This window comes from Pongo pygmaeus, chromosome 19 (genome assembly GCF_028885625.2).
Source record: "Pongo pygmaeus isolate AG05252 chromosome 19, NHGRI_mPonPyg2-v2.0_pri, whole genome shotgun sequence".
Taxonomy (NCBI): Eukaryota; Metazoa; Chordata; class Mammalia; order Primates; family Hominidae; genus Pongo; species Pongo pygmaeus.
Window position 1 is genome coordinate 15,555,438 of NC_072392.2, and position 12,462 is coordinate 15,567,899.

The window sequence follows — 12,462 nt, forward strand, 5'->3', positions numbered from 1 at the left end:
CCAGATAGGGCATTCTAAGTCATAGAATATGTGAGGTCGGCACAAAATACAGGTCATAAAGACCTTGCTGAAAAAACAGGCTGCAATAAAGGAGCCAGCTAAAATCCACCAAGACCAAGATGGCCACGAGAGTGACCACTGGTCGTCTTCACTACTACACTCCCATCAGCGCCATGCCAGTTTACAAATGCCATGGCAACATCAGGAAGTTACTCTCTATGATCTAAAAAGGGGAGGAATGAATAATTCACCCCTTGTTAACCATATCACTAAGAAATACCCATAAAAATGGGCCACCAGCAGCCCTCCAGGCTGCTCTATGGAGTAGCCATTCCTTTACTTTCCTAATAAACTTGCTTTCACTTTGCACTGTGGACTCACCCTGAATTCCTTCTTGCCAGTGGCCCCAGCCAGTGGCCCCATCTCGGCTCACTGCAACCTCAGCCTCCCCAGTTCAAGCGATTCTCCTGCCTCAGCCTCCCGAGTAGCTGGGACTACAGGCATGCACCACCACGCCCAACTAATTTTTGTATTTTTAGTAGAGACAGGGTTTCACCAAGTTGGCCAGGATGATCTCGATCTCTTGACCTCATGATCCACCACCTCGTCCTCCCAAAGTGCTAGGATTACAGGCATGAGTCACCACGCCCGGTCAAGGACCTTCTTTTCGGGTCTGGATCGGGACACCTTTCCTGTAATACAGCTGAATTTAACCATTATTAGATTTTCTCCACTCGAGGCATCTCCTCATAAGCAGTCTTTCCTGACCATAAATCTTAGTTGTCCTATCCTCAGACACTTGTTATTTCATCACCCTGCCTTTGCAATTATCTGAAAATATCTTTGGTTATATAATTTATCGTGTCTCCCCACCCAACCCCCATCTCCTAGAACCCACTTCCCTAACCCGAAAATACGGGGCAAGAAACCTGTCTGTACTGGTCACAACCCTATCCCCGGGCCTACAACCGTGTCTGAGTCATAGTAATCCCTCAACAAATTTTGTGTGAACCGAAAGAAAAAAACACTTAAGACAATCTAAGTGACTATAAACAGTAGTTTTTTCTAAAAAGATTATTGATCTTATGAGTCTCTAGTTGCCAACATGTGGACTACAATTAACTCTAAGAGCACAAAGGAGAGAATCACCAACAACATTAGTTTGGAAACAGCAATTTGAAAGCCAGGCTCTGGCGGTGTCGCCGATTCCTACAAGATAGCACCGCACCCCTGAGTGTCAGGGAGCCTTATAAGAGGCCCGCAGGCCGCTCCTCAACTCCGCCCCCGCAATAAGCGTTGAGGAAAGAGAGACCCCCGCTCGCGCTGGTTAACAATGGGCGTCTCCACAGCCGCAAGAAGCACTTGCTCGGTGCCGCACGGGTCACGCCTCCCCCAGCGGCCTCAGAACCCCCAGCAGCCCTCCTCAGACAACTACCCACAGCCCTCCACTCCCGGCCGCCCCGCTCCTCCTCCAGTTCGAGTAGCGGGCGCGGGGGACGCGGCCTCCAGTCCCACGGAAGCTGCAGAGCCAGTTCCAGGAGCCGCCACCCTCCCAGCGCGCCCTCAGACCCTCACCTGCTGCAACATGGCGGCCCCACGCCAGCCCTACTTCCGGGAGCCACGTCAGCGCAGCAGCGTACGGGTCCGAGTCGGAACTGACGTGACCCGTCACCAAGGGCCAGCGGGGACCACTGTACGAGCCTCAGTCCGGCCTCACTTCCGCTTGGAGGGAGCAACTCCAGGGGCGGGGCGAGCGGGGGCGGGGCGAGCAGCCCGGACACGGCGGAGGCGGAGCCTGGAGCAGGCGCGAAAGGGAAAGGCATCGGGGCCACAGTGGGCTCTAAGTGGAAAGCTTCATGGTCTGTTTTGCGGAAGTATTTGCTGTCCACCCAATGCAAATTCTAAGGTCGTTCCCCCAGCGTCGCTGCCCGGAATGCAGGGGGGCGGGGTTTTATTGTATAATACAATTTTCTTTAAATATTTTACAAAGACTTACTCCTGTACAGTATTACTTTTGTACCTTAAATTGTAGAAGCAACTTTTTAAAATATGTTCTTGCAGAGAAGTAAAACGTTAAGAAAAACAAGGCAGGAGGACTCTAGAGTAACTAATGGACGGCATTATTATGGGAGGTATAACCTTAGACGCCAGGAAACTAAGGAATAGGAGTTGAGACCTCGCACCCTGGAGCTTAGGCGCCTGGGTCCTCTATTGCCAATCATATCACCAACCTTTATGTACTTCTTTCGTCAGTCGTAAAGTGGGGGTGATAATGGTTTCCTTACAGTGTAAGTATCTAGTAAATTGGAGACGTTATTCTTATTACAGTTTTAAGTCCAGCCGCTCATGCTGTGATCTTGCCTGAACAAAGGATGTGAAATTAAGCGGCGTTACGTCATCTTTGAAGCGGTGATGATGACAGTATCCTATCTGTGTGGCCTATTCAGACTGCTCTTGGCATAGTGGTATTTGCACGTTTCCTTAATTGAAGGGATTCTATTAAAATCACAAATTTTACGTGGCTGTTTGCCAGTGCCATTTAAAACCTAATATTCTAATAATGAAAGGGGAAAAAACACACACACGTTTCTCAAAGGCGAGACTTTTCGGCAGCACAATTGCATTCGTGCCCTTGGAGATGAAAAGCTGATAAATTTGGGGCCTGTATGTCCAGCCTGCCCATGGCAGGTTTTCAGTGGTCCACTCAGTGCTGTGGAGTTTTGTGTTGTTTTTTGTGGTTTTTGGTTTTTTAAGGCATTGTGTTTGAATTCATTACTGCCTTTTAATTTTTAATAGCTAATTTTTAAAGCTAATTTTGTATTTTTAGTAGAAACGACGTTTCACCACGATAGGCTGATCTCGAACTCCTGACCTCAGGTGAGCCACCCGCCTCAGTCTCCCAAAGTGCTGGAATTAGAGGCATGAGTGAGCCACCGCACCTGGTCAAGGCGTGAACTTTCTAATGGGCTATAGTTCTTGTAGTGGGCTGCACTCTTCTAAATTACCTGGTCCCTGACACCATAGTCCAAAGGTTTAAGCAGAAACCTCAATGCACTTGATGTTACTGGCCCTCTTTGTACAAAGGATAAATATGCTAATTCTCTTCCTTAGGAGTTAGCCCTGAGAAGGAAAACCTCAATGTCGTCAAATGCAACAGGTCAACCCCACTGAGGGCTTCCCCTTTTAAAATCTTAATGGGTTTCATCAGGCTTCTATGCAAAAATACCAGAAAACTCCAATGCATTACCGTGATACAATCCCATAACCTCGTTTGCCAGAAGAACTAATAGCACTAAATTGGTAGTGATGAATGGTGTCTTAATTTCCAGTGATCATCTCCCTGTGCCCCATCAATGAAACTGGGCTTTCCTAATGCTCACTAAATTGTTTTCAGTGGGACTACAGATGCTAATCTCGCCCAACCTCCTTCTGTTTTCTTATTTTGATGATATCAAATATTTGGCTCAGAGGAAGATAATTGGGAGTTCCCACATTAATTACCAGGAAGAAACAGTCAAAAAAAAAAAAAAAAAAAGGCCAAATAGCAACATCCGCTTGGCTTTCTGTTTATTGTAAAACATTGTAATTTCCCAAGGCTGGTTTAGATAAATACATTTTCTCCAAGTTCAGGGGCGGCTGTTTTCCCTTGTTTCATGAAATTATCAATAGGCAGGCCTTTGATCTTCCTGATCCATGCAGCTTTGCTGGCTTTTCCTGGATCAACCACTCCAGTGGACTCCCTGGTCTGATATTCCTTCATCTTGGCTTCCTGGTGCTCTTTCTCCTCTTTCACGGTCAACAGCACGAACTCAGTGTTCACTCTAAGAGGATCAAGGGCTGTGTAGATGCGAGGCCGTTCTTTCTTAAGAGACAGGGTAGCTGTGCCCACTTGTGGCGCCAGCATGCGGTTTGGTTTAATGACCTGCATACTGGTCAGGGGACCCGTACTGCACACAGCCCTTTCAATTGAACTGGTCATTTGGTCTCCACCCTTTAAGCTGCCAGAGAACCTGGAGCGGATAATCATGGGCTGGGGTATGGTGGACTGGACTCTAGGACTGTGCAAAGAGATCTTCAAGTTGGGCTGCAGTTTCTGGATTTCAAGGGGCATACTGGTTTGTTTCACATCTATAGAAGGATTGCTGAATCTCAACTGATCAACTGCACGTTGGATTGATTTTCCTTTGAAATTCAAGACCTTCCTTGGGTATGAAATTGAAGGTCCCCAGACATCAATAATTTCTGTTTGGGGCCTACAGGGATAGGCAAATTCCCCGGAATTATGGGCTTGCTGCAGGGCGCTAACAGTCAGGAGGAATTGGTCAGGTGACATAGGGATTTTCCAAGACTTTTTCTTTGGGTGACTGAGCGGTTTTCCAGGAGTTTCCAATTGTCCTTGTTTTTGTGCCTTCTCCACATCATCTGCTTTTTCAAAAAAAAGAAAATTTTTAAAAATGGGCATTCTATGAAAAATATTAAGTACATATGCATTAAGTACTTGGGCATTCAAACTTCGAAGCACATTGAGGTCTTTGTTGCCCAACAGGTATGCCATCATACAGGCAAGCATCCTCAGTGGTATTAGAAATGCTGATACTAGAAACAATTTAATAAAACAAATTTGTTTGTTTGTTTGTTTTTGTTTTTGAGACGGAGTCTCGCTGTGTCGCCCAGGCTGGAGTGCAGTGGCATGATCTCGGCTCACTGCAAGCTCCGCCTCCCGGGTTCACGCCATTCTCCTGCCTCAGCCTCCCGAGTAGCTGGGACTACAGGCGCCCGCCACCAAGCCCAGCTAATTTTTTGTATTTTTTTAGTAGAGACAGGGTTTCACCATGTTAGCCAGGATGGTCTCGATCTCCTGACCTCGTGATCCGCCTGCCTCGGCCTCCCAAAGTGCTGGGATTACAGGCGTGAGCCACCGCGCCTGGCCAATAAAACAAGTTTTTGCTAAAATGCTAGTATTGAGTAAAGAGTATATTAGCCTCTAAGTGTGCATATTTTGAACGCAACAGATATGATTTCAATGCTACACATATTTTTGAAAATGTGAAGTTGAGGCTGGGTGCAGTGGCTCATACCTGTAATCCCAGCACTTTGGGAGACCCAGGCAGGTGGATCACGAGGTTAGGAGATCCAGACCATCCTGGCTAACACGGTGAAACCCAGTCTGTACTAAAAATACAAAAAATTAGCCAGGCGTGGCGGCGGACGCCTGTAGTCCCAGCTACTCGGGAGGCTGAGGCAGGAGAATGGCGTGAACCCAGGAGGCGGAGCTTGCAGTAAGCCAAGATCGCGCCACTGCACTCCAGCCTGGGCGACAGAGCAAGATTCCGTCTCAAAAAAAAAAAAAAAAGAAAATGTGAAGTTGGGAATGACGTTCACATCTCATTTATGATTCACACAAAGCAGATCTTATAAATTTATAGTAGCATAACTATTTTTCAACAATAATTATGTTGCAAAATTTGATCTTTACCTTATTAATCAAATTTGACTCCAAATAATCTTGAACGTTGCCCAAAATAAAACCTGTCTTCAGGCTGGGTGCGGTGGCTCATGCCTGTAATCCCAGCACTTTGGGAGGCCTAGGTGGGTAGATCACCTGAGGTCGGGAGTTCGAGACCAGCCTGACCAACATGGAGAAACCCCATCTCTACTAAAAATACAAAAAAATTAGCCAGGCATGGTGGCAGGCGCATGTAATCCTAGCTACTCAGGAGGCTGAGGCAGGAGAATCGCTTGAACTCAGGAGGCAGAGGTTGTGGTGAGCCGAGATCACGCCACTGCACTCCAGCCTGGGCAACAGAGTGAGACTCCATCTCAAAAAAAAAAAAAAAAAAAAAAACTGAGTGAAATCAAGATGTCAAAATCTTCCCTATTCTCCTTGCAAACTCAAAAAGAGACTTTTTCTCCTTTTATAAAAAAAGGAATTGTGACGAGCTCATTGTTTATTAATTTGTCTTTTTTCAAATGTTAATGTATTGTGGATCTCTTTCCAAGTTAGTATATACAGATCCTCATCATACAATTTTTAGCTGTATATAATATTCCATACAATAGATTTTTTTATTACTTAGCCATTGCCCATTGATGGACATTTAGTTTGTTAATGGTCAACCTAGAAGAAAATGCAGACCCCATTTTTACTTATACAAGCAAGTACAAAATGCCAGCTAACACCCAGAGTTGGCACAAATGCAGTGGGGTCTCTCATGCATTGCGAGTGGGAGTGTAAATTGATATAGTATTTTTCAGGACAACTTTGGCAATATCTTTCTAGTTTTTGAATGCACTTATCCTTTGGCTTAGCAGTTTCACTCGTAGGACTTTACCCTTCAGGTATACCTGTACAGGTACGCTGACATAGGTATATACAAGGATGACCATTGTTAGCGCAGCCCTCATAAAATAATTGTTTTCCCATCACCTTGAAACCAGTCTCTGCACAGAGTTTGTTCCAAAGAAACACTATTATAATAGCCAAAAATATTTGAAAGACATTTTAAATTTTTACCAATGTCCTTAAAAAATAACAAAGGGACATTCCAGTCATGAGTCATGATGTCCAGAAACTTTTTTTTTTTTTTAGACGGAGTCTTGCTCTGTCACCCAGGCTGGAGTTGCAGTGGCATAATCTCAGCTCACTGCAACCCCCACCCCTCTCTGGTTCAAGCAATTCCCCTGCCCCAGCCTCCCAGGTAGCTGGGATTACAGGCACATGCCACCCCGCCCGGCTAATTTTTTTATACTTTTAGTAGAGATGGGGTTTCACCATGTTGGCCAGACTGGTCTCAACCTCCTCACCTCAGGCAATCCGCCTGCCTCCACCTCCTAAAGTGCTGGGATTACAGGTGTGAGCCACCGCGCGCGGCCACTTTTTTTTTTCTTTTTTTTTTTAAGAGGCAAGGTCTCACTGTCACCCAGTGGTGCAATCATAGCTCACTGTAACATCAAGCTCCTGGGCTCAAAGGATCCTCCTGCCTCAGCTTCCTGAGTAGCTAGGAGGTGCGTGCTACCATATCTGGCCAATTTTTTGAATTTTTGGTAGAGACAAGGGTCTCACTAAGTGGCCCAGGCTGGTCTCAAACTCCTGGCCTTAAGGAATCCTCCCACCTTGGTCTCCCAAAGCACTGGAATTACAGCCATGAGCCACTATGCCCATCCCAGCAACACTTCTTAAAAGGTGCATCCCCATCTCTCTCTCTCCCTTATCTCTTTATCTCACATATATAGCACCTGCCCCAAATCTCTCTCCTTCCTAATGAAGTCTCTTAAAATCCTCTCTGAAACCAGCCCCAACTGCTTCTTCTCTCTTTTATTGTGCCCATTTCTCAGATTGATGACATAACAGTCCAAGAAGTGAGGAAGCTGGCAGGCAACAGAGGCGGGCTGTCAGCCAAAAACTGGAAACGCAAACCTTAGAAAGGTTCTCCCTCTGTGGCCTCAAGTCAGAAAAGGGACAATTAAGGAAAACCAGTCACTCTTGGGAGAAGCCAGGCATTGTATTCATTCCAGCTTCTCAAAGACAAGCAAAGGTAGTGGCCTGCTGGAAAACAATACGAAACTAGAGTGAGAGAGAGAGTTTGGATCTTGCCACTAATTCAGAATTAAGTATCACTGTTTGTCTTATCTCCTGCTATGGATTTTGCTTCCAAATTCTCCTGCCCACCACGCATGCCACTTGTTCTCTTATGAACAGAACACACTCTCTTCTTACCATCTCTTTGGGGTGATTTTGACTTTCCTTGACTTTGAAGTTCCTCTGTTAACACTGCTAAATTGAGATTGAGGAAGAAGCTGTAGTCATTATATTACTTCAATTAGGGCATAAAATAATATAATCAATAATAATGGGGGCTGATAATTGGACTGATTTTTATACAAAATATCACTATCTTGTTTTTTATGGGTACATAATTATGGAGTACATGTGATATTTTGATACATGCATAAAATGTGTAATGATCAGATCAAGATAATTAGGATATCCATCATCTTAAACATTTATCATCTCTTTGTGTTGGGAACATTCCAAATCTTCTCCTCTAGCTATTTTGAAATATACAATACATTATTGGTTTTTTGTTTGTTTGTTTTTTGTTTGTTTTTGAGATTCAGTTTCACTCTTATTGCCCAGGCTGGAGTGCAATGGCGCGATCTCGACTCACCGCAACCTCCACCTCCTGGGTTCACGTGATTCTCCTACCTCAGCCTCCCAAAGTGCTGGAATTACAGGCATGCGCCACCACACCAGCTAATTTTTTTGTATTTTTAGTAAAGACAGGGTTTCTCCATGTTTGTCAGGCTGGTCTCAAACTCCCGACCTCAGGTGATCCACCCGCCTCAGCCTCCCAAATTGCTGGGATTACAGGTGTGAGTCACCGCGCCCGGCTATACATTATTGTTAATTGTAGTCACCCTACTGTGCAACCAAACACTGGAACTTATCCCTTCCATCTAACTGTATTTTTCTACCAAATACCGTATTGTTCATTGTCGTATGAAACCAAGTAGTTACCTGGAGTCTGAAAAGTAAAGAGAGTGTAACAACCTTCTAAACTGACGTATGTGACAGGGAAAAGTGAAGCCCTGGAAGTGAGTCACATAGCGCAGCTGTTTTCCTGCTCTGGTGCGTGACCATTCCTTCCAGACCTTTGTGCTGAGGTCTTTTCCGCTAACCAGACTCTCTATTCTTCATTGAAACCAAGACTAAATGATGTGGAGATAGACACCCTTGTGATTGTCACCTCTTTACAGCAGAATGTTAAGCAACTCCCCTTGTGATTGTCACCTCTTTACAGCAGAATGCTCAGCAACCATTAGAGTGTAATCAATAGTAGCCAATCTAGTCTTACATCTGTATGTTAGCCTTTGTATGGAAAACTGAATTCTGTTCAGCACCTCTGTTATTTAAAGGATCTTCACTTTTCCCCACTCCAGGAGCACTGGTCACTGGTCTTTGGTGTCCCTGTGTCCCTGGATGCTGCCCTCAAACTTCGCACTCGGGTAAACTCTTTTAGCTAGATCCTGAATCTTTTGATTATTTTAGGTTGGCAAGTCTAAGGCCTAAATTGCATCCTGATTCCCCCTCCCACCCACTTTTCCTACTGTTAAGCATTAGCTGACACTCTCAGTTCCCTCCTCTCAAGAGATAACTGACTATTTGTAGTGTGATATGCTTGGGGGTGATTTATCGTTGTTCTCTATAGATCCGTGGATCCAATTTCACATGCCAAATATAGGGCTGGTAAAAGGAAGGAGTCTTGCTACTCTAACCCAGACATAATGTATTATTTGGTTGTCTTATAAATGGCATTGGCCATGCCTGCACTCCCACCTACATACACACACACAAACACACACACACCTGCTTTATACGTAAGATTTTCCAGCTACAAACATTATCTCTCAGGTCTAAAAACAATACATTCTGCATAGATCATTTTTCTGCTTATAACAACTTCTGTCTCTGTCTTGAAGAAATAGTTATGTAATATATATATTTTGAATTTGGGGGATGCGGGTATTGGTTGCTTGCTTTTTGTTTCAGTGGTAAGTATTAAGGCTAGTCTTATCTACTGTGCAAAGATTCTTATAAGTTTGAAAATCTAGCTCTTGCAGGCCGGGCACGGTGGCCCACGCCTGTCAGCACTTTGGGAGGCCAAGGCGGGAGGATCACCTGAGGTCGGGAGTTTGAGACCAGCCTGATCAACATGGAGAAACCCTGTCTCTACTAAAAAAAATACAAAATTACCCAGTCGTGGTGGCGCATGCCTGTAATCCCAGCTACTCAGGAGGCTGAGGCAGGAGAATCGCTTGAACCTGGGAGGCGGAGGTTGCGGTGAGCCGAGATTGTGCCATTGCAATCCAGCCTGGGCAACAAGAGCGAAACTCCATCTCAAAAAAAAAAAAGAAAGAAAATCTAGCTCTTGCAAACCAGGATGTTCCCTTTAACTGGCTGATAAATTGTTTGGTGGATCAGAGAGAATGGCTCCTACCTTCCTGGAGGGTTAGGATTTATATCCTCAGGAAACCATTGGCCAAAATATTCCACAAATGAACCAGTCCTCCCCATCTCCCACCACCCCCACCAAACCCCGACCTGCTCTGTGGGTTATCACTGAACTTGCAGGTATTTCAGTTTTTTACCTGAAGAGAACTTGGCCGGCTTCAGGAGTACTCGGGACTTGGGAGGTTTGCCTGGTAGGAGCTCTTGGATCACAGTTTGTTTACTGGATACAGACTCTCTTGGGCTGTGAACCTGAACATTACACTTAGAGAGAATTTCCATGAGACCATTTTCTTCTTTTTCCTCCTCTTTCTCCTTATTCTTCTTTTGTTTCGTTTTTTCCACAGCATACTGCCACTTTATGTGCTCAAACTGGAACATGAGAACATTGCTCTCTGTGTTGACCACCATCCTGGAACCGAAACAACAGAGTTGTCCACAAAAGGAGTGTGGAGGCCACCAAAAGATACTCTGCAGTTACCATCCCACCCGGTCTTTAGACCAAAGGAACAGTGCCCAGTGATGACCAAACAGACTAGGAGTGTAGGTGGCTGGAGGGTGGAGAGTGGTGAAAGGTATGAGGCTATGCAGCAGAAGTCATTAGCTTTGTCACTCTTTTCTTTAAAAAACAAACATGATCGGGGCACATATGTTCCGATTGTTTCACTTCTCAAGTTAAAAATGCTTTTTTATCTTTTCGTATTTTTTTATTTTGAGAAGGAGTCTTGGTCTGTCACCCAGGCTGGAGTGCAGTGGCATGATCTCAGCTCACTGCAGCCTCCACCTCCTGGGTTCAAGCGATTCTCATGCCTCAGCCTCCTGAGTAGCTGGGATTACAGGCGAGCACCACCACGCCCAGCTCATTTTGTGTTTTTAGTAGAGACAGGGTTTCGCCATGTTGCCTAGGCTGGGCTCAAACTCCAGGACTCAATGATCCACCCACCTCGGCCTCCCAAAGTGCTGGAATTATAAGCACGAGCCACTGCTCCTGGCCTCAAGTTAAAATGCTTTTAAATGAATTTCTGCTCCTGGAGTGAGTGCCAAGTACCTAGGGTGCCAAGAAGGTACTCTGCACACAGATGTCTTGAAATTCACTGTTTTTATTTGTTTGTTTGTTTGTTTGTTTTAAGCACAGCTTCCAAACCCAATATTACTGTTGCTGCTGGGAATGAGGAAAGCTCTCTAATGGGGAGGCCTCCTCTCCTTCATAGACCCTCCACACAGACACCACACACTCCATGCTGTCACTCCAGGATCTCTGCACACACTCTAGATGTAGACGGAACATCTATATTTTATAAAGTGAGATGATTTCTAACTTCTCTAATCCCCACTTTAATGCTCCATAGACAAAGAGCTCCAGAACTTGCCCTCCCTGTCCCCTTCCTGCGCCCCCACAGCACTGCCTCCCTGACCTACCAGTTTTACAAGCAAGCGGCTTTCCCCTTTCTGTGCTCTTCCCTTAACTATAAACAAGAAATGAAAATACTCTGTACAGGTTTCTTTCTGCTCCAAAAGGCTGCAATGTTAAGACCTTAACCAACAGCATAAACTCTCTAGAAAAGTAACTTGTTTTGGCTGGAACTGCTGGAACGAAATGTGGGGTGTCATTCCAATAAGAAATCCCTTTTAGACTTACGTTCACTCAAGCCGAAAGGAAAACACCTTTCTTTGGATGCTGTGAGTAAAAAATGGTCAGAATTTTTTGTTGTTGTTGTTGTTTTGTTTTTTTGTTTTAACAGCATGACTGAAAAGTGTTCATTTATTGAGCTTTATTACCAGGCTGCCCTCTTTAAGATGGTAAATAATACTAATAAAGTTTCACTAAAAGGAAGGCAATATGGTTCAGGGACATTAAGAGATGTCTCAAGCTTGAAGTAGAATTTACAGGTTAGTTCTATTTGGTTATTTTCATATAATAGCACACTGAATCTACGCATATGTAAAGCACAGTACTGTATACAATGCAGTCAGTCATGGTACTGGTTTTGTAAGCTCACCAGCTCAGCTCTCCCCCACTGTACCCCCTGCTGCTGCCACCCCTCACTGTCCTATATGTCTCTTTGCATTAGAAGTGAGGCATCAAAGATAGCTGATAGAGCTCTCAGGCAGCCAAAGGCATGATCAAAGAGCAAGCAGGGGCTGCACATTGGTAGAACTGTGGTCCTTACAAAAGCGTTATGTTGCACCCACTGCAATTCCCACAAACACCTAGGATGAATTAAGAGTCAAAACAGGCCGGGCGCGGTGGCTCACACCTGTAATCCCAGCGCTTTGGGAGGCCGTGACAGGTGGATCACAAGGTGGGGAGTTCAAGATGAGCCTGGCCAAGATGGTGAAACCCCATCTCTACTAAAAATACTAAAAATTAGCCGGGCATACTGGTTGGCGCCTGTAATCCCAGCTACTCGGGAGGCTGAGGCAGAGAATTGCTTGAAACCGGGAGGCGGAGG

At 45.1% G+C, this 12,462-nt stretch overlaps 2 protein-coding genes across 21 annotated transcripts in view; both read right to left on the reverse strand.

The window, feature by feature from the left end:
• Nucleotides 1–3,499, reverse strand: part of TVP23C (trans-golgi network vesicle protein 23 homolog C) — a 28,825-nt gene extending 25,326 nt beyond the window's left edge. For 2 of the 3 annotated variants that reach the window (XM_054456455.2, XM_054456456.2), the window contains exon 1: nt 1,576–3,499. In XM_054456455.2, the coding sequence (XP_054312430.1) occupies nt 1,576–1,587 (12 nt within the window). In that variant the 5' untranslated portion in view covers nt 1,588–3,499. Of the gene's footprint in view, nt 1–1,435 lie in introns of all 3 variants that reach the window. The other variant, XM_063655884.1, reaches the window with a different exon arrangement.
• A 51-nt stretch (nt 3,500–3,550) lies between these two features.
• FBXW10B (F-box and WD repeat domain containing 10B) overlaps nt 3,551–12,462 on the reverse strand; it is a 35,836-nt gene continuing 26,924 nt past the window's right edge. For 5 of the 18 annotated variants that reach the window (XM_054456476.1, XM_054456474.1, XM_054456467.1 and 2 more), the window contains 3 exons: nt 10,150–10,421; nt 7,718–7,774; nt 3,557–4,422 (listed from right to left, as the gene is read on the reverse strand). In XM_054456476.1, coding sequence (XP_054312451.1) covers nt 3,602–4,422; nt 7,718–7,774; nt 10,150–10,421 — 1,150 coding nt within the window. In that variant the 3' untranslated portion in view covers nt 3,557–3,601. Of the gene's footprint in view, nt 4,426–7,717; nt 7,775–10,149; nt 10,422–12,462 lie in introns of all 18 variants that reach the window. The other 13 variants (XM_054456475.1, XM_054456479.1, XM_054456480.1 and 10 more) reach the window with 6 other exon arrangements.